Here is a 14,781-nt window from a genome sequence, read left to right on the forward strand (position 1 = left end):
CCATCGTGACGGGCGGTTACTTCCGAGTCGTACTCATTACGATTAGTCTCCTGTAATATCCGGCGGTCACGCAGATACAGGTGAGTCGCGCACCCAATCCAAAATGGATTGATCTAGCATCGGTGACAATGTTTTCCTGCAGCCATCGGCAACCAAAAGTAAAAAATTTACTGAGTCACTCATGCGCTCAATAAAGTTTAGGGCGCGCTAATACCCTATTGTTCAATCAGCCAGGTGCTTCAACCCTGGCTGCATATTAGAATCACCTGGGAATCTTTTTAAAATCCTGATTTCTGGGCCTCATCCTCCGGAAATTCTGTTCCTTTGTTATGGGGTGAGGCCACAACATTAGTAACAAAGAAACAATTTCCGGAGGATGAGGCCCAGAAATCAGGATTTTAAAAAGATTCCCAGGTGATTCTAATGTGCAGCCAAGGTTGAGAACCACTGTTTATAGCATTGACTTTGCATTGCTATGCCCATCACCCTATTCTTCCAGGATTGCTTGTTACATGCTTAGTGCGATTTCCTTTTTGCCTCCTTTCTTACTGCCTACCTTTTCTTCCCACTTTTATTTTTACTTTTTTTGATTACAGTTGACATTCAATATTATATTAGTTTCAGGTGCATAATGGTGAGACTTATATAACGTATGAAGTGGTCCCCCTGATACATTTAGTACCCACCTGGCACCATACATAGCTATTACGATATTATTGACTCTATTCCATGTGCTGTACTTTACATCCCCATGACTATTCTGTAACTACCAGTTTGTACTTCTTAATCCCTGTCCCTTTTCCACCCACCCCCAACCCCGCTCCCATTGGGCAACCATCAGTCTGTTCTCTGTATCTATGAGTCTGTTTTCTGTTTTGTTTGTTCATGTATTTTTGTTTTTTAGTTTCCACATATAAGTGAAATCACATGGTAATTGTCTTTCTCTGTTGGACTTATTTCACTTCATGTAAGAATTTGTCCTTATTTTCACCACCAGTGGAGGGAAAGGAACAATACTTGAAACTTTAAATGAGTCAGTTTTAAAATTGTGTTTTTAAACTAGTTGTGAATGTCATTATTCTAGGCATTTTTTCACCTCTTCTGTAATTAAGAGTTTACTATATTCAAATTTAGATTTTTTTGATATTTTGTTTATTCTTATTATTAATTTTAGTCTACTTTATCATAACTCAAATATTAAGGATAGGATGCTTCTAATGAGAATTTGTTATCTGTTAAGCAGTAAATGGATAGTAAAACTCTTAATTATTGTAAGTCTTTTATGTAATCTATTAAGAACACTTTTTCAAAAACCAATTTTCTAATTATAAGACTGATACATTATAGGAAATTCAGAAAAGCAAAAATAAACAAAAACTTTACAAAACATTAATTACATATCATCCCATCCCTCAGAAATAACTTCTCTTCACTTTTCAGTGAATTTCTTTCCATTTTCCAAGATATATCCTCACATACTTAAAAATAAATTGGATCATTATTTTGTAATATAATTTTAATTCAGTAATGTATCTCTCTGAGCTTCCATATTTTTATTTGTAAAACGGGGATGAAATATGCACTGTATGGAGTTCTTGTGAGAATTAAATTGTGTAATGTGTTCATTAACAGTGCCTGGCACATACAATGCACCCAGTAATGGAAGCTAATAGTAATAATAGTCATGGAAATAAGCCATTTCTAGAAGTGTAATTTCTAGGGGAAAGGATATTAATGTTTTCAAGGCTGTTGATAGAATTGCTAAATTTCTTTTTGAACTATGCTTCCAATTTTCTCCTACCAGCAGTGTATAAGAGTACTTTTCGCCTTGTAGCTATAATTAACTTTGGTTATCATAATCTTTAAACCTTTGCCAACTTGAAGGCACAAATTTGTATATCTTTAAAATTTTTTCATTTTGAAGAAATACTAAAGAATTTATCTTTTTTTCATATAGGCATTGGCTGTTTGTGTTTCTTTCTTGTGAATATCCTATTCATGTCTTCGGAGAAAGTTCAGACTTAAGAGTAACTAATAAAACTATTGCTTTTATCTAAGCTGGAACAATTGGATGATACTCTATTTTAAGTTTCAATACAACATATATTTTTCATTCTTTAAGTATATATATATATATACATATATATATATATATATATATATATATATATATATATATATATATAATTGATTTCAGAGAGGAAGGGAGAGAGAGAGATAGAAACAAAAGTGGTGAGAGAGAGGCCGAAACCGGTTTGGCTCAGTGGATAGAGCGTCGGCCTGTGGACTGAAAGGTCCCAGGTTCGATTCCGGTCAAGGGCATGTACCTGGGTTGCGGGCACATCCCCAGTAGTAGATGTGCAGGAGGCAGCTGATCGATGTTTCTCTCTCATCGATGTTTCTAACTCTCTATCTCTCTCCCTTCCTCTCTGTAAAAAATCAATAAAAATATATTTTAAAAAAAGTGGTGAGAGAGAATCATCAATTAGCTGCCTCCTGCATGCCCCACACTGGGGATCGAGCTGACAACCTGGAATCGAACGCAAGGGCCCTGACTGGGAATCGAACCATGACCTCCTGGTTTATGGGTCGAAGCTCAACCACTGAGCCATGTTGGCCAGGCTATACTTTTCATTCTTGATAGCTAAATCATTAGCATATAAATGTCCCAAATTTAGGAAGGATATTAAGGGAAGTTCTAATACTATTCTGTAGAGGTATAATCACATCTTGCTTTTCAATTGTCTGCAATTGTTTTTGTTTCAGAAAAGCACAGGTCGACCACATATAATCCAGAAAACCTTGGCAGGACAATATTCTAAGCAAATGAAGAATCTCAGTAAGTTTTAATTCAAGTAGCCGTTCTATTTTGTGTGATAGGAACTAGAACTTGGTGGAACTAGGTAGACAGGCAGGCTTGCTGGGAGGCAGAGCTGACTTGAGATCTGGAGTGAGCAGTGTGGTGGGCTGTGGAGAGAACGGTGGCTTTCATGTAATGAGAGGTGGATAGTTGTTTTCGATGGAGAGACTGAAAAATGAAGCCTGGGAATAAAGCGGTGTTAGGAACCAGAGAGTAAGGCCAAATTTAAGAGTGATTTACAGTGAGGTTCATGCTTAAATTTCCCTGGCAGTTTACTGCTCTTCAGCGAACTTGCATTGTCTCTCCTTTATGTCTCTCTCTGAGGCATCTTAAGCATGCTGATTTGCAAAAGCTTCTTTTGGATTATTGCAGTACGTGATGTTACTACTTCTGTATCCTGATGCCAAAAGTCTTTAATAATTTATGCAAAAGCTTATGACATACATTATTATTATTATTTTATTTAATCCTCACCCAAGGATATGTTTTTTAATTGATTTGAGAGAGAGAGAGAGAGAGAGAGAGAGAGAGGGGATACCATCAATGTGAGAGAAAAACTTCGATGCATTGCTTCCCGTATGCTCCCTGACTGGGAATCGAACTCTCAACTTTTTGGTGTACGGGACAATGCTCCAACTGACTGAGCCACCCAGCAAGGAAATGGCATACATTATTTTTAATTCTAAAATGAATTATATACTTAATATATACTAAACTGTAGAATACTCTTAAGCTTTCAGAAATTGAAGGTCAGGTGGTTGTAGGTCAAATATGCATATTCTAATGAGTCTTGAAAAACTCATTATGTTATTGGTGATATTTGGAAGAAAATTATGTTTGAATTACATTATGATTTATTAATTAAAAATTGAAATATATTTGTGACTGTGAGAATATGAAGTGTTTATTGATTGGCATGCATTTTCCACCTTCATTTTGATTTTAGATGAAATTGCTCTCCAGACTGCTTTACCTTCATATAATATTTGAAAAACATACTGTCATTGAAGTACAGTCAAGCATAAGTTCTGGTATTCCTTTTTTTTATTTTTTATTCAGGTGTGGAAAGCAGTGATCAGTGGCCCTTTCTATCTGAATTACAGTGGTTGAAAAGGAGAAGGAAGAGAGCAGTGAATGTGAGTGTGGTATTAAGCCACAGGTGGGGCCATTTGACTCCGTTAAATTGTTGCCTGTCATCATACAGTATTTCAGTGTACCTAACACACTTGGGATTTGGGCAGCTTCCTCTGACACACAAAAACAACAAACCCATACCCTCCCAAACCCCTATAAGTTGAGTCTATAGGCATATTGCTTTTTATTCATCTTTCCCTATCTATCTATATTTTATATATATGGAGAGAGAGAGAGAGAGAGAGAGAGAGAGAGAGAGAGAGAAGAGAGAACTATGCTAATTAACCGGGACACTGTAACGGGTCGACTGGACAGGACAGGAGGAGGTTTCGCATGCAGCGTTGGGGGCAGGGCGGCAGGGGCCTCCGTGCCTGCGCTGGGGGAGGGCCTGATCACCAAGGGCTATGGCTGCTTCAAGGGCCGGAGAGCAAGGCAGGGCCCGACCAGCGACTGGAGGGTGGGCGGCGCTGTGTGATTTCGAATCGCTCGCTGAACTCCTAGTTAACAATAATAAACTGATTCCAGTGTTCTGTGAGCCCTAGTGGTCACATAAGGAATGTGTTATTTTTGCTCTGTTTTTAAATGAAAATTGCAGTGCATTTTTTTTTCTATTGAAAATATAGCTGACTTTTAAAAATATGTCTTGTATAGCATCATATAAAACATTTCTGTTAACAAGAGAAATAGGGGAACGAGTTAGGTTTTAAAATGTTGGCTAATCATGCTTATTTTTATTTCTTTCAAATTAAAAACTCTGTTATACCAAACTTTGAAGCTGGATGTGTTTTTCTGAACAGAATGAATCTACTTGACCATTAGTATTATGATAGTTGCTAAATAAGAATCGTGTAATTATATAATCAACAATTGTCTTTTGGCTCCCATGTATTGATACTTGTATAGGGGCTTTGTAACTGAAATTATGTTCCTGGTCTTTTTCATAATAGATTAGGAAGCTGTAATGATCGGGACTGTCTCGTAATTACATGGTGAATGCTATGTAACCGAGAATTAATTCCACAGCATATAGATTACATGGTAATTTACTAGATAACTTAATAAGTAATTATGCTGGAAATTGTACATTTTAGATAAGGTTTTGGTGAATGTATTTTTGTGTGTGAAAAAATTAGACCTCCAGCCATCAAAAACTTAGTTGTAGGTGAAATCATCCTCTTTTTTGTGGTCCTGTTTTTGTATTATGGTGATTATGGATACAGGTGTGTTTTTTTCTCTTTTTTTTTCAAATTAGAGATATGTTTTTGCTTACTCTTAAAGATGTGGTTGGTAATAATAAGTTTTACATAGGCTAATGACATTTCACTAAAGTCCACCCCTACCAAATGTAAAATGATCAGTGACCTTGTAGTTTTCTACTATGAAAAAGAAGTCCAACATAATGGCTAACATATTTAGCCCTTGCTCTTAATGGATTATCTAGTAATAATAAAAATCTGGAAGAATTTAGAATATTGTAATTATTAGTATTTGTTCCTGTGAGAAGTTGTGTGTTTAAGAATTAGTACATTATTATTAAATTTCACTCCGCTGAGTTCAGGTTTCTGTTTTACTACATTGGTACCTTTTCTCAATGAGCTCTACTATTCTTGGATAGGTTTTCCTTGAACTTTTAATAGATGTGAATTTTTATCACATCTTAATTGAGATTATTTACTTTTACAGAATTATACTGTATATTTTTCTCTAGGATATTTTTACATATAAAACAATATAAAAACAACATGGGGCTCTGTTCTCTGTCTTAATGAGTACTTTAATAATAGTTAAATATTGTTCTTTTCTGAATATTTGAATGTTCACTCACACCTTATGGTCACTTTTTTTTCTATTTTTCTGAGCAAGTTTCTTCAAGGGTGTTTATAAAATAGGCAGCAAAGAGTTCTTCTGAAATTCAAAATCAATCTACGACTAAGCAGTCATCCTCAGAGAAGGTGCTATTATCTCTGACCATACATTTTTATATTCCACAGCCATCTCGTGGTGTGTTTGAAGAAATGAAATATTTGGAACTTATGATTGTTAATGATCACAAAACGGTAAGAGTATAGAACCAATGGGTTTTGAACCCAGCAGCTTATTTGAGAAAGAGTACACTTCACTTTATATTCAATTATTATTTGTTACTTTTTTAAAGCAAGATACTTAGATGTTTTATTTTTTGGAAATATTAAACCATTTCATTTATTTTATGGTGTTTGGGAACACTGGGTTTTATAGAAATTTCAGAAGTCTCAACTTTCTCTGTTTAATAATGATTGTAATGGATGGATTTAACTGTGTGGCATTTTTCACTTATCTTCATTTAAAATTCTTATTCTCTACTTTTCTCCATCTATGTATGTGGTCACTGCTTTCTAATTTTATTCCATGTCTTTGCTCTGCTAGCATGTTATTTTTCCTTACTAATTAGTATTTTTTGTTGCAGATATAATTATAGGAGATAAGCATATGTAATAAAGATATACCCAAAGAGACTATCTTTAACTGATTATTTAAATACTAGAAAGATGAAGGTCAAAGTAAAATGTGATTCAATGTGGTTTTAAGTAACACCTAAAAGATATATGAAAAGATATATGAAAAAAGATATATAAAGATAGTTATTACTCTCTATTGACTTCTCACAAAGATAAAGTAGAAACTTTCTTAACCATATTCTACTTGTCCATTTCTCTCTCTCTTACCTTCACACAAGAATATGTTTTTCATTGATTCTAGAGAGAGAGAAGAAGGGAGAGAGAGAGAGAGAGAGAGAGAGAGAGAGAGAGAGAGAGAGAGAGAGAAACATCGATGTGAGAGAAAAACACAGATCGGTTGCCTGCCATACTCTCCCCAAACAAGATCGAACCTGAAGCCTGGAAAGGTGCTCTGACTGGGAATCGAATCCAAGACCCAATGGTATGGGACGATGCTCTAACCAACTGAGCCACACTGGACAGGGCTTAACCATTTCTCTTATAAAATATCTTGGCTGAAGCTTAGAGCATTGATCACTAGGCTATTTGTTAGTATACCCAATAATTTTGGCATGTTGGTAAATGTTTAACACCTGGCTCTTTGGGAAAAAAAAAGCCTGATTTAAAAAACTGAACTAGAATAATTTACATCTGTTTTTCAATATCTGGAGATTTGCTATTGAGTTTTGGAATAATGATCCCACTAAGAGCACTCATCTTATAATCTTTGTGCTAGATGAGGCAGCACAGTTATGTTGATACCTGTCACCCTTAGGTTGAAAATCAAGCTCTAATTTTTTTAGAAAACAAACTTCTTAAGGATTGTATTTGTTTATGAAGAAAAGGCAAATTTGGCACTTTAAATGTTAATTATTTTCAGTAATCAGAACATGTGAAAGTAAGTTTTATCATAAATGGAGATTGAACATTTTTCTTAGTATATGAAATTAGTTCTCATTCATGCAAGGAAATAGAAATATTGCGCTACATTACATTCAAGGTTACTTTTTTAATGCAGAGTAACCTAATATTGGCTTCCTGAAAAAAAATGCCCATATCTTATTTTGAACAAGCATCATATCAGTGGATTTCATTAGACAAAAAAAAAAAATCCCTCAATTTTGTAGAAGCATCTTAGTAGCTGGCTGGTGGAACCTAATTTGTGAGCCAATTATAGCCTTGATAAGGGTCGGCAAACATTTCTTTGAGCCAGTAATCTAAACATAAATATTAAAAACCATATTCTAATTGAAAAATGGTTGAAATACTTTAAAGTGCATGAAAAATGTTTTGCTTACACTTATTGCTCTATTCTTATGTGTACATCAGTAAGTGAAAATGTAATAGCTCAAATATTTTTCAATTTAAACCTCATTTGGTTTTTCTTATTTAAAAGCTATTGTTATTTATTTATTTTATTTTTATTTTTAAATTACAGTTTACATTCAATATTATTCTCTATTAGTTTTAGATGTAAAACAGAGTGAAAAACCACTATAATTTATAGGTACCTAATAAATTAAGAGTTCTTATTAATAATCATGATTTATTAGGAATATACATAAACTCTTTTATAAGAATTATTAACTGAACAAGTTTATTTCCTATCTCAACCCAGACTAGCCATTGAATTCCAGTTGTGTGATCGTGGCTATTTTTATTTGTCCTCTCTGAGCCTCACTTTCCACATTTATAAAATGGGGATAATAAAATCCACCTCATAGAGTTGTGAGGAACAAATATTTCTTGTAAGAGAAAGACTTACCATAGATCCTAGTACATGCTAGGTGGTTAATTAACTGAAAGTTCAAGTGAACAAACCCTAGAGCTCACTGTGTCCTTATCTTACTTGCCCACTCTCTCAGCAGCACTGGACACAATTGATTATTCTCTCCTGTTTGAAACATTTTCTTCATCTCTAAGCTTCTGTGACACAACGGCTCTCCCACTTCACCAGCCATTTCTTCTTAGTCTCTTACATCTGACCTCTAGAATTATAAGAATGCCCTACAGCTTGGCTTGGGGCTCTCTTTTCTTTCGATAACTCTCCCCCAAAATGACCACTTCCAGTCTCAAGTCTTCAAATAATATCATGACTTAAATTCATCACTCTTTATACCTCTTACCTTCTGAGTTCCATAGTTACATATTCAACTGCTTACTTGACATCTGTACTTCAATATTGAATAGGCATCTCACTTTAACATTTCTAAATCAGAACCCTTGGTTCCTGGGTCCTAAACATCTTTTTTTTTAAATATATTTTTTATTGTTGATAGTATTACAGATATCTCCCATTTCCCTCCCCTTTACCCCCTCCTCCCAACCCCTACTCACCCCCCTTCCAGGTCTTCACTACCCTATTGCCCATGTCCATGCACTATGCATATAAGTGTATAAGTTCTTATAATTGAGGTCCTTGAGTTTAAAGTGAGGTCCGTAACTTCTTTTCTCTTAGTGTCTCTCATTATTTTAGATGGCACTACCATCCCCCCAGCTATTCAAGTTCAAAACCTAGGAGACATCTTTTTATTCTCTTTTCTCACCTTTCACAGTCTCTATAAATGTCCAGCCTTTGTTATCTGTTACCTGGACTATTGTAATAATTTCTCAACAGGTCTCTGTTTCCATTTTTGAACTTATCTAATTCACTCAACTCATAGCAAGCAGAGTGATCTTTCTAAAAGGAAAATCAGAGACTTGAAAATTACAAACATGAAATAAATGAAAATCTCATCACATTTTGATAGACTTAAAAAGACTTTTATTTTACAACTTGCGTGTCATATTTCTCTTGACCATTATACTATAAAAAGAGGTTTCCAAAAAGGACAAATTAATATTCAGAAGGAAAATAAAATGTACCTTAATAGGTGTGTAACACCATTGCATAGAGGAGGTGTCAGCTAGTATTTTTCCTTTTTGTGACGTGTGCTTCCTAATGCCAAAGCTTTTTGTTAAAGTTTACGATTCAGTAATATTTAGTACCTTTACTAAGTGGTGGACCATTGTCTCTATCTAATTCCAAACATTTTCATCACCCCAAAGAGACTTTTGCTTTTTACTTTTAAAGATAGGCAACAAGCCCTAACCAGTTTGGCTCAGTGGATGGAGCGTCGGCCTGCAGACTGAAAAGTCCCAGGTTCGATTCCAGTCAAGGGCATGTACCTTGGTTGCGGGCACATCCCCAGTGGGGGGTGTGCAGGAGGCAGCTGATCGATGTTTTTCTCTCATTGATGTTTCTAACTCTCTATCCCTCTCCCTTCCTCTCTGTAAAAAATCAATAAAATATATTTTTAAAAAAGATAGGCAACAAGTATCACATGATCTTACTCAAATGTGGAATCTAATAAACAAAATAAAATGATGAACAAAATAGGCCCAGAGACATAGAAGCATGGAACAGACTGATGAATCTCAGAGGGAAGGCGGGGGGGAGTGGGTGGGGAGAGTGAGAATAGACCAATCAAAGAACTTGTACGCATATATGCATAATCCATGGATACAGACAGTAGGGTAGTGGAGGCCTGGGGTAGAGGGGGAAGGGTCTATAATGGGTCAATGGGGAAAAAAGGGGGACATATGTAGTACTTTCAACAGTAAAGGTGCTTTTTTTTTAAATAGGCAACTTAAAATGCTGAGCTACTTATAGCAACTTCTTTATGCTCCATTTATTAAAAAAAACACACAAAAACCTGTTAAAATGTCCTGTGTCTTCACATGGTAGAAGGGACTAGGGGTCTCCCTGGTCCATCTTTTATAGAGACATTAATCTTATTCATGAGGGCTCTACCCTCATGACCTAAGTACTTCCAAAGGTTCCACCTCCTAATACCATCATTTTGGGGGTTGGCATTTCAACATATGAATTTTGGGGTAGATGCAAACATTCACACCAAAGCAAATATTGTAAATATAATCATTATAAAATTAATGAATGCTAATAGTAACAAACACAATACTAATTTATTGAACATTTATCATGGGCTGATTAGTGTGCTTAGTATTATCAAAAATAAATATCAGAAATGTAAGCATTAAGATATATATTCTTTGTTTAAAAAATATAGTAACAGAGTTAGTTTATAATGTGAAAGTGGATAAGGAGAAAAAAAAGCGTATCATGGTTTTCCAATGTGGAAATATTTTTAATCTTTATGAAGGGTGCATTATTTTAATAATTATATAATTGAAGCACATTTTTAAAACTTATGGTGCAAATTTGATTTGGTAGTTTGGGAATGTTTTTTTGTTTGTTTGTTTGTTTTGCTCAGTAGAGGGCATGACCCCCCTGTGTATACTTTTGTTTTTAAATATCCTCTCTAAGACATTCTAAGCAAAGTACTCCTTGCTAAAACTGTAGCCCTTCAGATATTGCTTCACAATTATTCTGTTAATTTATTTTTTCTTAAATGATCAGGAGCTATCGTCACATTTCACTTTTACTTTATGTCTCTTCTTGTTCTAACTTTGAGCAGTCAAGAGCAAAAGGCTTCATTTGGAGGAGGCATTCTTCTGAAAGAATATACTAGAATGTATGACAGATACATTCCATATCATGGACAATATTTAAAGTGCTGCCTAAGAAATTTTCTTGATCTGTGTATGGCCCTTGAGTTTAAAGTGAGGAGGGTGTCCAATTGGGACTAAATTTATTGGTGTAAGCCCTTTATAAGCTGGGAAGGTTGTTTCATTGAAAATGAAAGGGTTGTATTTATAGACATTAAGACTGAAATAACTTCCTTCCCAGGAGTAAAGCTTCTCACACATATTTCTGTCGGCCCTCTGTGTTACCTGGAATATCCTGGATGTTTTAGATCATCAGAGTTTTGCTGCCTAACACAGAAATAAATAAGAATACCACCATATCCACTAAATTCTTTAATTTTAATCCCCAATTTCTACTGCTGCTATGAGATTCCTGCTTTTATAGAATTTTTATATTTACCATTAAATTATGATTTGGTTCATTTTGTTCATTGGATGCCACATGTAAGTGAAATCATATGGTACTTGTCTTTCTCTGACTGGCTTATTTCACTTAGCATAATGCTCTCCAGGTCCATCCATGTTGTTCCAAAGAGCAGTGATGGACTCATAGATAGAGAGCAGTCTGACCACTGTTGGAGGGGAGGGTGGCGCTGGGGAGGAGGGGAAGGGATTAAGCAAAAGAGGGGAAAAATGAGAAAAACTCATGGACACGAACAACAGTGTGGTGATTGCCAGGGGTGGGAAGTGGAGGAAAGTAGAGGAGGGTATCAGGGGAATAAATGGTGATGGGTGGAAATTTGACTTGGGGTCAAATACAGTGTACAAATGATGTGTTGTAGAATTGTGCACCTGAAACCTGTATAATTGTGTTAACCAGTGTCCCCCCAATCAATTCAATAAAAAGGAAAAAAAATTATGATTTGGCATTGACTGGTATATCTTTTTTTCCTCTCCAGTATAAGAAGTATCGCTCTTCTCATGCACACACCAACAACTTTGCAAAGTCTGTGGTCAACCTCGTAGATTCTGTAAGTATCCCCGTTTTCTCGAACCTCTGTTTCCAAGGCGAAATGCTTTATCTCTCTATGTGCTTACTTGTTACTTTAGTTCTTGCTTGAGCAAAAGTGAAAATGCCATCCTTAAGTTCATCTGGCTGAGGAATTATAGAGTGGTCTGCTTCACAAAGAGTAGTGTTGTCAGAGTTTCAGGGGACTGTTGAGTTATTCATGGAATTCCAAAAATCCATGAGAGTTGCTTCTAAGTGATGTCTGGACCTCATTGTCTCCAGAGCTTAAGGAGGACAAAAATCCTGGAGAAAATTAGCTACCAAGAAGAGTGTCAATTCAACCTGACAAAGGAGACTTTGTTCGTAATAATCAATTGAGCTTATTGACTTAAACATATTGCAGAAGCACACTAATAGATTGAGGTGGACCATGTTTGAAGGGTATAGGAAATACAAAAATAATTTTTTTAAAAGAACTCAAATTTATCTTCTTACTGTTCCCCTTAGTAGAATGCTTCAGACTTCATTTCCAGGTGACAGAATTAAGTGTGTCCCCACACAAAACTAATTTGAAACAGTAAAATACATATCTCCTTACAAAGACCTCGAACTAAAAACTCTTATGTTGATAATTTTTTCTCTTATTTTGTAAATTACAGGGAATGATGGTTAAGATTTTCTTGCTTTTTCCTGTTAGGTAGGCACTCCGTAGATGTGAATATTATTCATTGTGTTCCAATAAATTGCTCATTAGACTAGTCATCAATTAAAGATAGCATACTACTTTGTGTATTCCAATGTTAAGTGCTAGTTTGTTCAGCTAAATATATTTTAATCTGATATTTATTGTTATGTTCCCTCTTAACTAGGGGGGAAAAACCTTTTTATAAATTGCCGAATACTTAAATGATACTTATTTTCTCCAAAGAACTGCCTTCTTTTCTGCCCTTTAAACAGTCCAAAACCCCCAACCCTATAAAGACTCTTAGCCTAGAATGCCTGGTAGGCACAGCTGGAGGGGCACAGAGTGTCGTATGGAGTTAGGATTGAAATTCTGAAAGCCACTTTGTACCTGGTTTCCTTTAATTTCAGCTCTTGTCAGTCTTCTGAGAGGAAAATTATAAGTGAATATGGAAATGAGAATATTAAACACACCTTTTCCCCTGCCAAAGCTGTTTACTTGGCAGCATTCCTCTGTTAGTCATTTCAGCATGATTGAACCGAATCACATCTTGCAAAGTGTAATTTGTATTTTGGATTGCCATATAAGGTTCTGAAGCTGAACAATTGATTTTGAAAAGACATTACATTTCACTTGCTCCTTGTAAAAATCATTTCTGCTTCAGGTTGATTTAGGCATGCTGCGACTCCCGCTCTGCAGTGTGTTCAAAGGTCAGCCGTTATTTTCTTAATTAGCTTGAAAATAGGACAAAATGACAACATTCATTGAAATTGCTTAATTATGTGAATTATTTAGCTACCGGGCCTGAAGTAGAGAAAGAGAGCGGAGAGACACAATGGAAACGCTGTGAGTGATGCCACCCTGTGGTGAAGGTGAAATGGTGATACAAATCTGCTCTTTCCTCTTCTGGCCTCGGCTCTGGGATTCTTTCCCAGTGTTATTTTACTTTTCATTTCACAAAGCGTCCAAGGGCAAGCCAGCCATGCGGTTGGTGCTTATCCAAGGATTTAGTGATCTGTTCCAGTCTTGTAGGAATAACTGGTCATACTACACTACCCAGGGCTGATGAATTTGGTTCCAACCTGTTAACCTCCTATGAGGTTTGAGAGGATGTTTTTTCTGAACCCTGTTTTGAATTTATATCCAGGCTTTAGAATCTTGACATCCCTCCCATCTATCCTGAAGTGAGATGCCTGGCCACTAACGGTGCTGATTTCAGATGAAAACAATCTTATAGGAGAGGCCAAATTGTGTGATTGTTCATTGTTATTGTTGCTCTTGGAAAATGGAAAGGAAATGAAGATTCTCTCGAATGAGCCAATTATGACCTCGTGTTCTCCTCTCCCCTCCCCTCCCATCTTCCCGCTGACTCGGAATCACTGATTGTGCACGTTTAACCCAGTGTTTCCCCCCTGCACCTGTCCTGTTGTGTCCCCTCAGATTTACAAGGAGCAGCTCAATACCAGGGTTGTCCTAGTGGCTGTGGAGACCTGGACTGAGAAGGATCACATCGACATCACCACCAACCTTGTGCAGATGCTCCATGAATTCTCCAAATACCGGCAGCGTATCAAGCAGCACGCTGATGCTGTGCATCTCATCTCGTATGTGCCCCCCATCTTTGGTTTGACATTTGTCTTTTATTTTGACATTTATGAGTTAAGTTCTATATCAATATATCAATTTTGAACAAGACTGATGTTGAGCCCTAGCTGGTTTGGCTCGGTGGATAGAGCGTCGGCCTGTGGACTGAAAGGTCCCAGGTTCGATTCCAGTCAGGGGCACATGCCTGGGTTGTGGGCTTGATCCCCAGTAGGGGGCATCCAGGAGGCGGCCGATGGGTAATACTCTCTCATCATTGATGTTTCTATCTCTCTCTCCCTCTCCCTTTCTCTCTGAAATCAATAAAAATATATTAAAAGAAAAAAAGAGAGTGATGTTGATTCCTCTCTCCATTAAATGAGAAGCATGGAGGAAGGCTGTCTGGTGCTGGGAGGCTGCTGGTTCCATCGTCATTAGATCTACCTTCAGAGCATATCCCTACCTTCAGACCTTCCATCCGCAAGGTCACCTCGTGATTCAAGGTGGTTGCTGGTGCTCCAGCCTTTATTACAGGGCAGGAATGATGGTC

The 14,781-nt window shown here is 36.4% G+C and overlaps 1 protein-coding gene across 1 annotated transcript in view; it reads left to right on the plus strand.

Moving 5' to 3' along the window:
• Positions 1 to 14,781, plus strand: part of ADAM23 (ADAM metallopeptidase domain 23) — a 144,337-nt gene that overhangs the window by 82,384 nt on the left and 47,172 nt on the right. Inside the window, exons 6-10 of the mRNA XM_006082750.3 lie at positions 2,767 to 2,839; positions 3,920 to 3,996; positions 5,986 to 6,051; positions 11,919 to 11,990; positions 14,091 to 14,254. Of these exons, the coding sequence (XP_006082812.2) occupies positions 2,767 to 2,839; positions 3,920 to 3,996; positions 5,986 to 6,051; positions 11,919 to 11,990; positions 14,091 to 14,254 (452 nt within the window). The remainder of the gene's footprint in view (positions 1 to 2,766; positions 2,840 to 3,919; positions 3,997 to 5,985; positions 6,052 to 11,918; positions 11,991 to 14,090; positions 14,255 to 14,781) is intronic.

This window comes from Myotis lucifugus, unplaced genomic scaffold (genome assembly GCF_000147115.1).
Source record: "Myotis lucifugus unplaced genomic scaffold, Myoluc2.0 scaffold_3, whole genome shotgun sequence".
Taxonomy (NCBI): Eukaryota; Metazoa; Chordata; class Mammalia; order Chiroptera; family Vespertilionidae; genus Myotis; species Myotis lucifugus.